This window comes from Chiloscyllium punctatum, chromosome 25 (assembly GCF_047496795.1).
Source record: "Chiloscyllium punctatum isolate Juve2018m chromosome 25, sChiPun1.3, whole genome shotgun sequence".
In the NCBI taxonomy this organism is placed as follows: Eukaryota; Metazoa; Chordata; class Chondrichthyes; order Orectolobiformes; family Hemiscylliidae; genus Chiloscyllium; species Chiloscyllium punctatum.
In genome coordinates, this window is record NC_092763.1 from 20,548,598 (window position 1) to 20,566,699 (window position 18,102).

Here is an 18,102-nt window from a genome sequence, read left to right on the forward strand (position 1 = left end):
AAAGTAAAGATTAGTGCAAGCAGAATTCAAACAGGGATCAGTACAGAGAGAGAGAGAGAGAGAGAGAGAAAGAGAAAGAGAGAGACAGCAGCAGTTAACCTGAAAAGAATTACTGTCCACACAATTGTGGAGTTTGAAAAAGTGAACGCTGCAGGATTGTAGTGAGTAAAAAAATAAATTGTAAGTTCAACACCATACGACAAGAATAGATATTGAGAAATTGAGGTTGAGTTAGAGCCACATGAGAAAAATTGAGAGGCAGAAGCACTCAGCTGGACAGACCCAAACAGATTCAAACAGAAAACTAAAGATGCAGAGCAGAGATAAATTGTGCTGAATGATTTACTGGCTGCACAAGAGAATCCCCATTGAAATTACAATGAATGAACACCAGAAGAGAAGAGGATTTTACAATTGATCACAAGTTAAGAATACATTTTTCATTAAAATTTCATAAAGATCCTAATGACAGAGTTTCCATAGTGACATGGGCTTCTGGTAAATCAGGCCTTTTCCTGTATCTTGCCCCTCTATGCTGTTCCAAGTACGGACCCCAATCAGGGGCTGATTTGAAAGCGGTTGTAAATTTCTGCGAAAGGAAAAGCAAAAGTATTTTGACCTAATTTTAACCAAATCATTAACCCCTAACCAGAGAAAGGAATCCCAGTCTCAATCAATTTATTTTGCAATGAGGATGTCAATCCCTGCTCCAGGATTCCTGACCAGTCCCGGAGTCCTAGTGTCAGCTCCTACCTGTTCATGTAAAGCTCTATATTTAAGGGAACCTAAGCAGCAGTTGGAATGGCTGTGTCCTAGTTTCCTTGGGAAAGCAGAAGAACGATGACACAAAGGTATGAGAAAGCTGCCCCTGTCCCAACCCTCCATCCCATCCCATTCTGACTCATTTCCCAACACTCAAGGTTAAGGGGGGGGGCTAGAGGGAGGGATTGCTCCCCATGGAGAGAGCAAGGGACCAGCTGCCTTGTTGTGGCTGGAGTTTGCAGGAGCAGTGAGCAGCGGTAGGGGAGGACATTGGAGAAAATATAGCTGTGTAAATCACTGCCCAATAAAAGGACAGGTGGCACTGAATGTAGTATTTTGCAGTGAGGAAGAGTTCATTCATAAAGTAGTAGTAAAGAAATAGCGGGGATAGAGTAATTATAAGTCAGAATTTTATAATTTATTTTGAGATTGTGGGTGGATGTGAGAGTGAGAGGGATTGGTGGGTGTGAGAGTGAGAGGGGTTGTTGAGTGTGAGAGAGAGGGTGGTTGGTGGGTGTGAGAGTGAGGGGGATTGCTGGTTGTGAGAGTGAGGGGGATTGGTGGGTGTGAGAGAGAGGGGGTTGGTGGGTGTGAGAGTGAGAGGGATTGTTGAGTGTGAGAGAGAGGGGGTTGGTGGGTGTGAGAGTGAGGGGGGTTGTTGAGTTGAGAGAGAGGGGGTTGGTGGGTGTGAGAGTGAGAGGGGTTGTTGAGTGTGACAGAGAGGGGGTTGGTGGGTGTGAGATTGAGAGGGGTTGTTGAGTGTGAGAGAGAGGGGGTTGGTAGGTGTGAGAGTGAGAGGGGTTGTTGAGTGTGAGAGAGACGAGGTTGATGGGTGTGAGAGTGAGAGGGGTTGTTGAGTGTGAGAGAGGCGGGTTGGTAGGTGTGAGAGTGAGGGAGTGGGGGTGGTGGGTGTGAGAGTCAGGGTGTTTGTGAGTGTGTCATAGAGTCATAGAGATGTATAGCACGGAAACAGACTCTTCGGTCCAACTCGTCCAAGCCGGCCAGATATCCTTATCTAATCTAGTCCCATTTGCCAGCATTTGGCCCATATCCCTCTAAACCTTTCCTCTTCATATATGCATCCAGATGTCTTTTAAATACTGTAATTGTTCAAATCTACCACTTCCTCTGGCAGCTCATTCCATATATGTATCACCCTCTGTATGAAAAAGTTGCCCCTTTGGTCTCTTTTATATCTTTCCCCTCTCACCCTAAATCTGTGCTGTCTAGTTCTGGACTCACTCACCCCAGGGAAAAGACCTTGTCTATTTACCCTATCCAAGCCCCTCATGATTTTTTTAAACCTCTAAAAGGTCACCCTTCAGCCTTTGAAGCTCCAGGGAAAACAGCCCCAAACTGTTTAGCCTCCCCCTGTAGCTCAACCCCTCCAACCCTGGCAACATCCTTATAAATCTTTTCGCAACCCTTTCAAGTTTCACAACACCCTTCTGCTAGGAAGGAGACCAGAATTGCATGCAGCATTCCAAACGTGGCCTAACCAATGTCCTGTACAGCCACAACATGACCTCCCAATGCCTATACTCAATGCTCAGACCAATAAAGGAAAGCATATCAAACACCTTCTTCACTATCCTATCTACCTGTGACTCCACTTTCAAGGAACTGTGAACCTGCACTCCAAGATGTCTTGAGAGTGAGGGGGGTTGGTGGGTGTGAGAGTGAGGGGGTTTGGTGGGTGTGAGAGTGAGGAGGATTGGTAGGTGTGATGTGAGGGGGGTTGGTGGGTATGACAGTGAGGAGGATAGGTGGGTATAATAGTGATGGGGATGGTGGTGTGAGAGAGAGGGGTTTGCTGGGTTTGTGAGTGAGGGGTGTTGTGGGTATGATTGTGAGGGGAATTGGCAGGTGTGAGAGTGAGGGGAGTTGGTCGATGTGAGAGTGGGAGGGGTTGTTGGGTGTGAGAGTGAATGAGTTGGTGGGTGTGAGAGTGATGGGTGTGAGAATAAGGTGGTTTGGTAGGTGTGAAAGTGATGGGTGTTGGTGGGTGTGAGAGTGAGGAGAGTTGGTGGGTGTGACATTGATGAGGGTGGTAGGTTTGAGTGAGAGGGGTGTTGATTGGTGTCAGACTGAGGCAGTTTGGTGGGTGTGAAAGTGAGCGGATTTGGTGGGTGTGATAGTGAGGGGGGTTGGAGGGTGTGTGAGTGAGGGGTCTTGTTGGGTGTGAGTGATGGGGATTAGTGCATGTGAGAGTGAGGCAGTTTAGTGGATGTGAGAGTGAGCGTAGTTGTTGGAAAGGAGAGTGAGGGGGGTGATGGGTGTGAGTGTGAGCTGGGTTGGTGGTTTGAATGTGAGGAGGGTCGGTGAGTGTGAGAGTAGTGGGGATTGGTGGAAGTGAGAGTGAGGAGGCTTGGTGGGTGTGAGTGTGAGCGGGGTTTGGTGAGTGTGAGTATGAGGGGGCTTAGTGGGTGTGAGAGTGAGGGGGGTTGTGCTTGAGAGTATGGGGGTTAGTGGATATAAGAGTGAAAGGGTTTGATGGGTGTGAGTGTGATGGGGTTTGGTGGATGTGAGAATGAGGTGGGTCAGTCGGTGTAAATTTGAGTGCGTCAAGAGTGTGGTGCTGGAAAAGCACAGCAGGTCAGGCAGCATCCGCAGAGCTGTAAGAGTGACGGGGCTTGTTGGGTGTGACTGAGCGGTGTTGGTGGAAGTGCGAGTGAGGAAGATTGGTGGGTGTGAGAGTGAGAGGTATTGGGTGTGAGAGTGAGGGGTGTTGGATGTGAGAATGAGGGGGATTGGTGGGTGTGAGTGATGGGGGTTGGTTCGTGTGAGAGTGAGGGAGGTCGGTGGGTGTGAGATTGAGGCGGGTCGGTGGGTGTGAGGAAAGGGGCTTTGATGGGTGTGAGTGTGAGGGGGATAGTGCATAGAGAGTGAGGGGGGTTGGTGGATGTGAGTGTGAATGGGGTTGGTGGGTGTGGGAGTGAGGGGGCTTGGTGGTAATGAGTGTAAGGAAGTTGGGGTGTCTGCGTGTGTGTGCGCGTGTGTATGTTTATGTGTGTGCGTGTGGGTGTGCGCACATGTGTATGTGTGTGTGTTTGTGAGGAGATGGATGAACTTGAGGAGGGTGGGTGAGTGTTAGTGTAAGGAGGTGGATGGGTGTGAGAGAGTGTCGGGGTAGGTGAGTGTGAGGAGGTGGGTGAGTTTGAGTGTGAGGAGAGTGAATGAGTGTCAGAAGGTTGGTGGGTGTGAGTGTAGAGCGGATGGTGGGTGTGAGGAGGTGGGTGAGTATGAGTGTGATGAGTGCAAATAAGTGGGTGGCATTGTTGGGATTGTGAGAGTGAAGGGGTTTGGTGAGTGTGTGAATGGGGACCATGGTAGAATTGTGAGTGTTGGGGAGGTTAGTGAGAGTGTAAGAGTGTGCATAGCCTTTATGATGCACCTTGATGTGACCCAGCACTCTCAGATGAGTTGAACTATTTCAGGCTGAGGCTGTGTCAGGCTAAGTGATTTGCTGCAGACCACATGACCATGTTTCCCTCCCCTGCCTCTTGTTCCTTCAGCATGTTGGGGATGCCAAGCCTACCTTAACACTTAAATGGCTGGTCCAGTTGGGTGCAAGTCAGACGTTTACTTTGGTTGGGAAATCTGGAACCAGGTGGCTCAATATAAAAATAAGGGGGAAACGATGAGAATTTTTTTAAACTCAGAGGGTCTGGAATTTCTTCCCACAGAGTCAGTCTTTGAGAATGTTTAAATTAGAGATTGATAGATTTCTGATTACCTGTGGTGTACAGGATTGTGGGTGTTGTGGATAAAAGGCTTTGAAGTGTCTGATCATCCATAACTACATTAAATGGTGAAAAGCCTCGTGCTCTTCCTATGTTCCTAGTGGAAACTATCTTTCCGTGGGGCACTCCTCCAAAAAACATGGGCCCCCTGCTGAAGTGTGCAGCTATTCAACAGTACACTTAAGTGTGCACATTGCAGTACACATGTAATTCTCCTTTAGGTTAGCAGGCAGCATGATATCTGTGTGCTATTTCCATCAAAAGGAACAGGCTTGGGTGAATCACATCTGCTCAGCTCATTTTCAACTTGTCCAATTTTTCTCCCTGGAGTTTCTCATTGAAATAACAAATAAATACAGATTAAATTCACTCCAACTTAAAAATATTGGGAGAATATCTGAAATAAAATTAACATAAACCTTAGAATAATTGTCATTCACCTTCTCCATACTTCCACTGGTGATGCAGTTTATATATTGGAAACTTATTCTTTCCTCTTTGAAATTTATTAAGGTATATCCTTACCTCGTACAAGTTGGAGCCATCAGCTTGAATAATTTTTATTACAGCCACAATAGGGATCCAGATAACAATTATAACAGTCAGACACCAGCCAAATGCTATTACCCAGCCAGGATATCGAGTAGATTGGTACATTGGTGGGACAAACGTCATTAGGGACCAGAAGAAGACCATCTGTTTAAAATGATTACATAAGTCAAGACCAAAAATACAGAACAAAATCTAATATCTCAAACATGAGTATCTTCAGTTTTGTTCACAGAAACATCGCAATAATTACATATCAGAAATTCAAGTAAAGCCTCTTCAGCAAGCAAACATTATGTAAGGTGGTTTGTGGTGTATCACCTGAAAAACGTCAACATCAGGCTGTGTTCTCGTGCTTTTCATGTCCTTTCTATCCAATTCTTTCCCTCTCTTACTCACAACAGCACTTTTCTTTCTCTGATATTTCTCCCATGGCACAATGTTTCCAAAACATCTTTATCGGTTTTTATTTGGAATGACACTCTTCATGAGTTCAGGTGAGGGGTGTGGGGTAGGTGATGTAATTATTTTTGGAAAGCGGGCTTCTATATTCAGGATTTTCAGAAATTTTAAAGAATGTGTTCAATTTATATGTTTTTTATTACTTTACTGCCGCATTTACTATTTTAAATGCATTTAGTTTCCAATCACATTTAATCAGTAACTGTCCTGTAATGTTGTAAATTTAATTCCACAATATTAATTATTCATGCTCATTAGATTTTTAATGATCAAGCAAAATACCAACAACGAAGAACTGAATTGACAACAAAATGTACAGTACAAAAGCAGGCCATTTAACCCAACAGACCTTTTTACCAGTGTTTACACTCCACATAAGTCTCCTCTCACTGGTTCTCCTTGAACTGTACATTTCTTTCTTCCTCATGTACTAACCTGATTCCTCTTGGCTACATCTTTGCCACTTGCTTCAGCTCTTCCCAATAGAAAGTTCCACATTCCATTTGTTTCCCGAGCAAATTCCTTATTGGATTTATTAGGGACCATCTTAGATTTGTGCCTCCTCATTTTTGTCCCTCTCACAGAATGAGAATTTTTTTTCAGTGCAAACCTTTGCTTATTTCTAAACTACAACATCATTTTAATTAGTTGACAATAATCTATGTAGTAATAATATAACATCCCCTTACTGCTAATACAAACGGAGAGACAAATAACCAGCAGAGTTTCCACCACAGCCAGAAGAGCCAGGTCCTTTCCCCAATCATCATCTCAATGTCCTTGATGAATCGGTTTGTCCCTGTGAACAAGGAAGCAGAGAGACACCATCACTCGGTCTGTCCTGTCGTTAGGGCGGCTTGTTTACTGTTGAAGTTCATCTTGTACTGGGTCGCACTAATGAAAAGGTTAAACCAGAGAAGGGATCGCTCAGGATTTCAAACCAGAGGAGTAACTTGTTCCCTGTCACCAGCCCAATTATCGTGAAAATAAAATGTTTCTTTACATCCTGAAGAAGTCTCTCTAAGAAAAGCTCATGTTTCTGATCTGTACTGAGATGGACAGACCCTGTTATCAGAATGGGGGAGCATCGAGGGAGATCCAGTGGATGTAGTGTACCTGGACTTACAGAAAGCTTTTGATAAAGTCCCACACAAGAGGTTAGTGAGTAAAATTAGGGCGCACGGTATTGGGGGCAAAGTACTAGATTAGATAGAGAATTGGTTGGCTAATAGGAAACAAAGGGTAGTGATTAACGGCTCCATTTCGGAATGGCAGGCAGTGACCAGTGGGGTACCGCAGGGATCCGTGCTGGGACTGCAGCTTTTTACAATATATGTAAATGATATAGAAGATGGTATCAGCAATAACATTAGCAAATTTGCTGATGATACAAAGCTGGGTGGTAGGGTGAAATGTGATGAGGATGTTAGGAGATTACAGGGTGACCTGGACAAGTTAGATGAGTGGGCAGATGCATGGCAGATGCAGTTTAATGTGGATAAATGTCTGGTTATCCACTTTGGTGGCAACAACAGGAAGGCAGATTACTACCTCAATGGTATCAAATTAGGTAAAGGGGCTGTTCAGAGAGATCTGGGTGTTCTTGTCCACCAGTCAATGAAGGCAAGCATGCAGGTACAGCAGGTCGTGAAGAAGGCTAATAGCATGCTGGCCTTCATAACAAGAGGAATTGAGTATAGAAGCAAAGAGGTGCTTCTGCAGCTGTACAGGGCCCTGGTGAGACCACACCTGGAGTACTGTGTACAGTTCTGGTCTCCAAATTTGAGGAAAGACATTCTGGCTATTGAGGGAGTGCAGCGTAGGTTCACGAGGTCAATTCCTGGAATGGCAGGATTGCCTTACACTGAAAGACTGAAGCGACTGGGCTTGTATACCCTTGAGTTTAGAAGACTGAGAGGGGATCTGATTGAAATGTATAGGATTATGAAAGGATTGGACACTCTGGCAGGAGGAAACATATTTCCGCTGATGGGGGAGTGCCGAACCAGAGGACACAACTTAAAAATACGGGGTAGACCATTTAGGACAGAGATGAGGAGAAACTACTTCACCCAGAGAGTGGTGGCTGTGTGGAATGCTCTGCCCCAGAGGGCAGTGGAGGCCCAGTCTCTGGATTCATTTAAGAAAGAATTGGATAGAGCTCTTAAAGATAGTGGAGTCAAGGGTTATGGAGATAAGGCTGGAACAGGATACTGATTGGGAATGATCAGCCATGATCATATTGAATGGCAGTGCAGGCTCGAAGGGCTGAATGGCCTACTCCTGCATCTATTGTCTATTGTCTATTGTCTATCAAAGGAAGTTCTGTGCAGAGATAAAGAATGGAAGGTGGATTTCAGGAGATCACAGGAAACATCATGAATACACAAGCTGTTATGTTTTCCCATCTGCCTGAATGATTGGGGGGAACTGAATGAGTTCTGTAGTAAACAGCAATTGAGCTTGGAATGAAGATGTTTGAACAGGTTCCCCATCAGCAATTAACAGGAATATGCCGGCAGCAAAACTGACCCCAACAACAGCTAGCTGTAACCCAGTAATACAAGGTATTCACATGTGGTTGGACAGATCTTTGACAATTAAAGATTACACTTGCAAATGAAGATCTAAATCACAGGACTGTGGGTAATCCAAGATGGAGGATGGGGAAAAAATTAAGAATGTAAGAGCTGCTCCTTTTTCGAAGTGTTTTCAGTGTTGGAGCTGATTTTCTCACATTTTTGGAGCTGTAATCACTGTTTTATAAGGTGTTGCATTGTTTTGGTACTTTGGGAAAAAAAATCAAAACAACAGTACTTTATAAAAGGAGAAAGGGAGAGCAGATATGGATAGGATAAATAGACAAAGTCTTTTCCCTTGGATCGGGGAGTCCAGAGCTAGAGGGCATAGATTTAGGGTGAGGGGGAAAGATATAAAAGAGACCTAAGGGGCAAAATTTTCACGCAGAGGGTGGTACGTGTATGGAATGAGCTGCCAGAGGATGTGGTGGAGGCTGGTACAATTGCAACATTAAAGAGGCATTTGGATGGGTATATGAATAGGCAGGGTTTGGAGGGATATGGGCCAGGTATTGGTAAGTGGGACTAGATTGGGTTGGGATAGCTGGTCGGCATGGACAGGTTGGACCGAAGGGTCTGTTTCCATGCTGTATATCTCTGACTCTATGAGTAAACCTGCTTAGATGTCTGACCAGGCAGTAAACTTGCACTGCTGACCGCCTCTGTTGTTTAGTAACAAGTGTATTTGGACATCAGAGTTCCTTCGAAGAAAAATAAACCAACAGTGGAATTCACCTTGGAGAAACCTGTGTGGGAACTTCACAGCAGGGAAGCAGATAAGTGGAACTTTTTTAGTGTAACCTTACTTTTTTTGTAAATTTATAATAGTGAGTAGAGTGGTTGGTTTTTATTATATCTTTAATTGAGATCTGTCGCTTGATTGAACCTTAACAATATATAGCATAGGTACAAAGAGGAGTGCTTTTAGAGTAGTACGACTGTGCTATTTTCTGGGTCTGCAGTTTATTAAAGTGTAAAGACGGCATTTAGTAGAGTGATGTGCTCTTCCTGTCGGATGTGGGAGGTTAGGAAGAAGTTCAATGTTACTGATGATTGAATCTTTGGGAAGTTTGTTTGTTTGCAAATCCTATCAGATGGCATGGATTGGTTAGGGTGGAATTTATAGGGGCTAGCAGGTGCGACAGGTGGCAGATGCAGGACGGGAGATAAACCTCAGATACAGTCAGGTAGATGGGTTACCTCCAGGAAACATAGAAGAGGGAGGTAGGTAGTGCAGGAGTCTCTTGTGGCTATCCCCATCTCAAATAAATATGCTGTTTTGAAAACGTACTTGAAAAACATCACTAGTTACCTGATGAAGGAGCAGTGCTCTGAAAGCTTGTACATGTAGGCAACACTTTATCTGAAATCCCGAAATCCGAAAAGCTCCAAAATCTGAAGGTTTTTTTGTGAAGATTTTATCTCATTAACAAGGTTGTTTGGCATGCAAACAGTTAACCCAACTCCACATGCACTCCGTGTGTGTCACTCAGATGTGACATGAATGGGTATGGCCCAGCACTGGCTGGCCTCAATTCTGTCTCAGGGCCCGTTTCTCATAGTGAGTCTGCTCTTTGGTAAGATTCTTTAAAATTTCACCATCAAACTGTCAATTATTCTCAAATCGAAAAATTTCAAATTCCAAAAGCCAGGTGGACAGGAGCATTTTGGATAAAGGATTGTGCATCTGTACTTCCAAATAAACCTGTTGGTCTATAACCTGGTGTTGTCTAATTTTTAACTTTGACAAATGTAGGGAGTGATGGACTCTCAGGGGAATATAGCACAGACAACCGGGTTTCTGGTACCAAGACTGGCTCTAATATAATGAGAGGTATGTCAGGTTCCAAGCAATCAATTGTGATAGGGGACTTTCTAGTCAGAGACACAGGGAGACACTTCTGCGTGCGATAGCGAGTTGGAATGGTATATTGCCAGTCTAGTGACAGAATCAAGGAGAGGGTGCAGAATATTCTCAAAGGGGAGCGCGACCAGCAGGAATAGTTTTACACATTGCGACTAATGTCATAGGAAGAGAAAAGAATAAGGTTCTGAGGAGAGAATATATAGCAAACTAGGCAGTAGGTTAAGAAGTAAGTCTAGATTACTCCCGGTGCTATGAGCTAGAGAGGGTAGGAAAAGGAGGATAGAACAGATGAATGCCTGACTGAGGAGCTGGTGCAGGGAGAAGGATTCAGATTTTTGAAATCTCTTCTGGGTAGAAATGACCTGTTTAAGAAGGCTGGATCATACCTGAATTGGATGGGGACTAATATGCTGGCAGGGAGATTTGCTAGAGCTGCTTGGGAGGATTTAAACAAGTAAAGGTGGGTGGGGTTGGGGTCACAGGGAGATAGTGAAAAAAGGGATCAGTCTGAGACTGGTGCAGTTGAGAGAGGGAGTAAGTCAAAGAGTCAAGCCAGGCAGGAACAAAAAAGATGAAGTAGGATTGATAAATTAAACTGCATTTACTTCAATGCAAAATGCCTAATAAGGAAGGCAGATTAACTCAGGGCATGGTTGGGAACATAGGATTGGGATATCATAGCAATTATAGAGACCTGCCTCAGGGATGGACAGAACTGGCAGCTTAATGTTCCAGGATACAAATGTTATAGGAAGGATAAAAATGGGGGTGGGGGGTGAGAGAGGAGGGGGAGTGGTGTTTTTGATAAGGGATAACATTATGGCTGTATTTAAGGAGGATATTTCTGGGAGTAAGTCTAGGGAAGTTATTTCGATGAAACTGAGAAATAAGAAAGGGATGATCACTTTATGGGGATTGTACTATAGCCAGTGGGAAATTGAGAAGCAAATATGTAAGGAGATCTTAATTATCTGTAAGAATAATACTGTGGTTATGGTAGGGGATTTTAACTTTCCAAACATAGACTGGGACTGCTATGGTGTTAAGGGCTTGGATGGAGAGGAAGTTGTTAAGAGTGTACAAGAAAATCTTTCTGATTCAGTATGTGAATGTACCTATTAGAGAAGGAGCAAAACTTGACATACTCTTGGGAAATAAGGCAGGGCAGGTGATTGAGGTGTCAGTGGGGGAACATTTTGGGACCAGTGACCATAATTCTATTAGTTTTAAAATAGTGATGGAAAAGGATAGACCAAATCTAACAGTTGAAGTTCTAAATTGGAGAAAGGCAAATTTTGACAGTATTAGGCAAGAACTTTCGAAAGTTGATCGGGGTGGATATTCACAGGTAAAGGGACAACTGGAAAATGGGGAGCCTTCAAAAATGAGAAAACAAGAGTTCAGAGACAGTATGTTCCTGTTAGGGTGAAGGGCAAGGCTGGTAGGGTATGCTGGATGACGAGGGAAAGTAAGGTTTTGGTCAAAAAAAAGAAAGAACCATATGTCAGGTATAGATAGCAGGGATCGAGTGAATCCCGAGAAGATTAAAAAGGCAGTAGGAGTATACTTATGAGGGAAACCAGAAGAGCAAAAAGGGGACATCTGATAGCTTTGCCAAATAGGGTCATGGAGAATCCAAAGGATTTCTACAAATACATTAAGGACAAACAGGCCACTGGGTAGAGAAAAGGGTCCCACAAAGATCAGCTAGGCTACTTATATGTGGAACTGCAGGAGATGGACGAGATACTAGACAAGTTTCTTGCATCAATGTTTACTGTGAGGAAGGATATGGAAGTTATAGAACTTGGTGAAATAAATAGCGACATCTTGAAAAATGTCCACACTACCCAGGAAGAGGTACTGGACGCCTTAAAATGCGTAAAGGTGGATAAATCTCAGGACTTGATTGGGTGTAGCCCAGAGTCCTGTGGAAAGCTAGGGAAGTGATTGCTGGATGCCTTGTATCATCCATAGCCAAGGGAAGGTGCCAGAAGACTGAAGGTTGGTTACTGTGGTGCCACTATTTCACAAAGATGTTAAAGAAAATCCAGGGAAATATAGACCGATGAGCATAACATCAGTGGCGGGCAAATTGTTGGAGGGGATCCTGAGGGACAGGATTTACATGTATTTATAGAATCAAAGAATCCCTACAGTGTGGAAACAGGCCACTTGGCCCAGCAATTCCACACCAACACTCCAAAGAGTAACCCACCCAGACCCATTCACCGACTCCATCACTCTACATTTACCCCTGATTAATGCATCTAACCCATACTATAGGCAATTTATTATGGCCAACTCATCTAATCAGCACATCTTTTGGATTGTGGGAGGAAACTGGAACACCCAGAGGAAACCCATGCAGACATGGGGAGAGTATGCAAACTCCACACATGCGGTCCCTGAGGGTGGAATCGAACCCGGGTCCCTGGGGCTGTGAGGCAGCAGTGCTAACCACTGAGCCACTGTGCCACCCCTTTGGGGGGGCATGAATGATTAGGGATAATCAAAATGGTTTTGTGGGTGGGAAATTGTGTCTCACAAACTTGCTTGAGTTTTTCAAGACATAACAAAGAGGATTGATGAGGGCAGAGTGGTAGATGTAGTCAAGATGGACTTCACGAATGCATTCAACAAGTTTCTGCCTGGTACTCTGGTTAGCATGGTTAGATCACTTGGAAACCAGGGAAAGCTAGCTATTTTGATACCAAAGTGGTTGAACAGGTGTAGGGTTGCTTTCCAGACTGACCAGCAGTGTGCCATAAGGATCGGTGCTGGATCCACTGCTTTTTGTCATTTTTATAAATGATTTGGATGTGAACATAGGAGGTACGGTTAGTAAGTTTGCAGATAACACCAAAATTGGAGGTGTAGTGGATAGTCAAGAAGGTTATCTCAGAGTACAAGGGAACATGGATCAGATGGGCTAATGGGCTGAGGAGTGGCAGATGGAGTTCAATTTAGATAAATGTGAGGTGCTGCATTTTGGAAAGGCAAATCAAGGCAAGTTTCTAAGGAGTGTTTCTGAACAAAGAGACCTTGAAGTGCAGGTATGTAGTGCCTTGAAAATAGAGTTGCATGTAGGCAGATAGTGAAGAAGGTGTTTGGTATGCATGCCTCTATTTGTCAGTGCATTGAGTATAGGAGTTGGGAGGTAATGTTTTGGCTGTACAGGATTTGTTTAGTCCATTCTTGGAATGTTGCATTAAATTCTAGTCTCCCTCTGTCAGAAAGATGTGAAACTTGAACAGGCTGAGAAAAGAGTTACAAGGCTATTGCCAAGATTGGAGGTTTTAAGCTATAGGGAGTTGCTGAATAGGCTGGGGCTATTTTCCCTGGAGCATTGGAGGCTGAGGGGTAACTTTAAAGAGGTTTATAAAATCATGAGGGGCGTGGATAGGGTGAACAGACAAGGTCTTTTCCACAGGGTAGGGGAGTCCAAAACTAGAGAGCACAGGTTTAGTGTGAGAAGGGAAAGATTCAAAAGGAACCAAAGGGACAACTTTTTCACACAGAGGGTAGTGTGTATATGGAATGAGCTGACAGAAATGTGGTGGAGGCTGGCACAATTGCTGCATTTAAAAGGCATCTGGATGCGTCTATGAATAGGAAGGGTTTAGAGGGATATTGGCCAAGTGCTGGCAAATGGGAACAGATTAATACAGGAAATCTGTTCAGCATGGATGAGTTGGACTGAAGGGTCTGGTTCTATGCTGTACAACTCTAACTCTATGACATCATTCAATTAATTTGTCTTATGTTTTCTGAAGAGACATGAAGATACATGCAAGTAATTCTAACTGCATCATTTTGTGTTGTTTCAGTTCTTTCTCAACTTACCATAAATAGCAACTATACCGAAGAGTTCCTGCAGTGCTGTTAAAATGAGGACCCATCCAATACTGAAATAATCAATTATATGCATCCAGTAAATTCCAGCCTGAAATTACAATGAGACATGAGCTCTTCAGAAAACCACAGCAGTCTCCTGCACAAAACAGGTGCTTCCTGTGACATAAAAGTTGTGTGCTTCTATTCAGACACAATCTGATCTTGGCCAAGATCTCAGGTTGAAAATGTGTTGCTGGAAAAGCGCAACAGGTCAGGCAGCATCCAAGGAGCAGGAGAATCGACGTCTCGGGCATGAGCCCTTCTTCAGGAATTCCTGAAGAAGGGCTCATGCCCGAAACGTCGATTCTCCTGCTCCTTTGATGCTGCCTGACCTGCTGCGCTTTTCCAGCAACACATTTTCAGCTCTGATCTCCAGCATCTGCAGTCCTCACTTTCTCTTACAAGATCTCAGGTTCTATATTTAGTAACAGGAGATGGGACAGAGTCACTCAGTCCCACAGCTTCATTGTAGGCATCCTTGCAAGAGGATTTGCAGTAAGGTTAAAATCAACTAGGCAAAAGTGAGGACTGCAGATGCTGGAAACCAGAGTTTAGATCAGAGTAGTGCTGGAAAAGCACAGCAGGTCAGGCAGCCTCCAAGGAGCAGGAAAATTGACGTTTTGGGCAAAAGCCCTTCATCAGGAATACAGGCAGGGAGTCTCCGGGGTGGAGAGATAAATGGGGGGGGAGGAATTGGTGCGGGTGTCCCGGAGATGTTCCCTGAAGCGCTCTGCGAGAAGGCATCCAGTCTCCCCAATGTAGAGGAGACCGCATTGGGAGCAACGGATACAATAAATGACATTGGTGGATGTGTAGGTAAAACTTTGATGGATATAGAAGGCTCCTTTGGGGCCTTGGATGGAGGTGAGGGAGGAGGTGTGGGTGCAGGTTTTGCAATTCCTGCGGTGGCAGGGGAGGGTGCCAGGATGGGAGGGTGGGTTGTTGGGGGGCATGGACCTGACCAGGTAGTCACGGAGGGAACGGTCTTTGCGGAAAGTGGAAAGGGGTGGGGAGGGAAATATATGGTGGTGGAATCGTTTGGAGGTGGCGGAAATGTTAGCGGATGATGTGGTTAATGCAAAGGTTGATAGGGTGGAAAGTGAGGACCAGGGGGTTTCTGTCCTTGTTATAGTTGGAGGCGTGGGGTTTGAGGGCGGAGGTGTGGGACGTGGATGAGATATGTTGGAGGGCATCTTCAACCACGTGGGAAGGGAAATTGTGATTTCTAAAGAAAGAGGCCAGCTGGTGTGTTCTGTGGTTCAACTGGTCCTCCTGGAGCAGATACGGTGGAGGCGGAGGAATTGGGAATACGGGATGGCATTTTTGCAGGAGGTAGGATGGGAAGAGGTGTAATCCAGGTAGCTGTGGGAGTCGGTGGGTTTGTAAAAAATGTCAGTGTCAAGTCAGTCGTCATTAATGGCGATGGAGAGGTCCAGGAAGGGGAGGGACGTGTCAGAGATGGTCCAGGTGAATTTAAGGTCGGGGTGGAATGTATTGGTGAAGTTGATGAACTGCTCAACATCCTCGCGGGAGCACGAGGTGGCACCGATGCAGTCATCAATATAGCAACATTGCACATTATCTCACAAATAGTAATATACTGCTATCAAAATCACAGTCTTTCTTTATTTCTAAATAATTTGAAGCTTTAACTTCCTAGCTACTACAAGCAATATACAAAAATTCAGAACAAATTATAAACGCAACTTACCTGTGTTACACTCACAAGGCCAAACAAATAAAGCAATATGCAAATGCCAATTGTCAGAAAAAAGCGCTTCGCTCGTAGATATTCCGGAAACCTGTCCAACAGAACTGTTATGACATTTTCTGGGAAAATGAAAATTGTTATATGCGATCAGTAATTAATTGAAAAAAAGCTTTCACAGGTACTAAAACTGAGCAGACCAGAGGGGCAGATGGAGACACGTTCCATTTTACCATGAGTCTGCTCTCTCAGTTATTGGAGAGACTCTCAGGCTGTCAATCTTTTACAGCATCCAAACCTGAATATTACTACATTTATGGTTAAACCTATTTGCATCAAAAGTAGAGGAGTTTTATGATGCAGAGACTGTTTTTCTGAAATCAACTGAGATTTGGACAGGAAGAGGCAATGTGGATTTAGTCCAACATGGGTACATCTTGTATAATTAACCTATTTACATGTTTTTGAGTTGACCGACATGAATGCAATTTATGTGGATTTCCAGAAGCATTTGTCTGTGTTTCTCTTAGGACTCACTTGGCCTTATCAGTATCTCTTTGTAATACATAGGAATTTAGTTAAGAGTTAGGAAGGAGAGAGTTTGGAATAATGAGTATTTACTCCAATTGATAGGAAAAAACAAAGTTTCCAAGACAAATCCAGACATATCTGAGATTTCCACAATATTTATCATGACTTAGATGAAAGAATGGAAAATGATATATCATGTTTGTTGCTGAAAAGTTGGTTGTTAGTGAGTCTTGGACTGATTGTTGAGTCAGTAGTTAGTTCAGACTGTAAGTAGTGCATTACTTATTAAGGAACTGTGACAAAGACATGATCAACTTTTTTGGTAACATGTTTTCTGACAGATATTTTTAATCAACGTGTTCAGAGATGTGCTGGTGCCCTAGGGCTACTGGCTCAGAGATATGTATACTATCACTGTGTCAGAAGTGCAATCTGTACAAACACTCATATATATAATTACTATGTGAGTTACTATTCACATGTTCATGGCCAATGTATTCTTTCAACCTTAATGTGACATTTTCTCACTCATTGTGATATTTATTTTCTTTCACATGTTGTTTTATATACACCCTCACTGCCTCTCAAGTCCCTGACAACTGCCTTCTAGTCACACACAAAAATTAAGTCATCTTTCTCTGAATTCCAACCTGATGCTTGCATGGCCTTTGCTGAGTTTAGGAGAAAGTGAGGACTGCAGATGCTGGAGATCAGAGTCGAAAAGTGTGGCACTGGAAAAACACAGCCGGTCAGGCAGCATCCGAGGAGCAGGAGAGTTGACCTTTTTGGGCATAAGCCCTTCATCAGGAATGTGGGGGTGGGGAAAGGGACTGAGAGATAAATAGGATGTTGGAGTAAGTATGGGGCTGGGGGAAGGTAGCTGGGAAGACGGTAGGTAGATGTAGGTGGGGGTGATGGTGATAGGTTGGATGGGAGGGTGGAGTGGATAGGTGGGAAATAAGATAGACAGGTAGGGTAGTTCAAGAAGGCAGTGCCAAGTTGGAGGGTTGGATTTGGGATGAGGTGGGGGAGAGGGGAAATGAGGAAACTGATGCTGGGTGGTTGGAGGGTCCAAAAGTGGAAGATGAGGCATTCTTCCTCCAGGCGTCGGGTGGCTAGAATCTGGCGGTGGAGGCAGCCCAGGACTTGCATGTCCTTGGTGGAGTAGGAGGGGGGAGTTGAAGTGGTCAGCCACAGGGCAGTGGGGCTATTTGGTGCAGGTGTCCCAGAGATGTTCCCTGAAATGTTCTGTGAGTTGGCGTCCTGTTTCACCAATGTTGAGGAGGCTACATCGAGAGCAGAGGACACAGTAGATGACGTGTGTGGAAGTGCAGAAAAATTTCTGCCAGATGTGGAAGGATCCTTTAGGGCCTTGGATGGAGGTGATTTGGGAGGTGTAGGTGCAGGTTTTACACTTGCGGTGGCAAGGTAAGGTGGTGGCAGTGGAGGGTGGCTTGGTGGGAGGCATGGACCTGATGAGGGAGTCATGGAGGGAATAGTTTCAACTGAATGCTAATCGGGGTAGAGAGGGAAATATATCTTTGGTGGTTGGGTCTGATTGCAGGTGGCAGAAGTGGAGGAGGATATTGCACTGTACCTGGAGATTAGTAGGGTGGAAGGTGAAGAGTGGGGGTGGGGGTTGGTGGTGGTGGTGGGGGGTTCTATCTCTGTTGTGGTTCGAGGGGTGTGGTTCAAGGGTGGAGTGCAGCAAGTGGAGGAGATGCGTTGGAGAGCACTGTTGATCACGTGGGAGGGGAAACTGCGGTCCTTGAAGTAGGAGTCCATCTGGGATGTCTTGGAGTGGAATTGCTTCTCCTGGGAGCAGATACAGTGAAGAAATTAGGAGTAAGGGATAGCATTTTTATAGAAGATGGGGTGGAAGGAGGTGTCGTCCAGGTAGCTGTGGGAGTCAGTGGGTTTGAATTAGTTGTCTGTGTTGAATCAGTTGCCGAAGATGGAGACAAGAGAGGTCCAGGAAGGGGAGGGAGGTGTCCGAGATGGTGC

The 18,102-nt window shown here is 44.6% G+C and overlaps 1 protein-coding gene across 1 annotated transcript in view; it reads right to left on the reverse strand.

Annotated features, from left to right (window-relative positions):
* Positions 1 to 451: 451 nt before the first annotated feature.
* LOC140495617 (sodium- and chloride-dependent neutral and basic amino acid transporter B(0+)-like) overlaps positions 452 to 18,102 on the reverse strand; it is a 91,135-nt gene continuing 73,484 nt past the window's right edge. Inside the window, exons 10-14 of the mRNA XM_072594616.1 lie at positions 15,571 to 15,689; positions 13,809 to 13,908; positions 6,206 to 6,315; positions 5,031 to 5,201; positions 452 to 589 (exon numbers count right to left, since the gene is read on the reverse strand). Coding sequence (XP_072450717.1) covers positions 452 to 589; positions 5,031 to 5,201; positions 6,206 to 6,315; positions 13,809 to 13,908; positions 15,571 to 15,689 — 638 coding nt within the window. The remainder of the gene's footprint in view (positions 590 to 5,030; positions 5,202 to 6,205; positions 6,316 to 13,808; positions 13,909 to 15,570; positions 15,690 to 18,102) is intronic.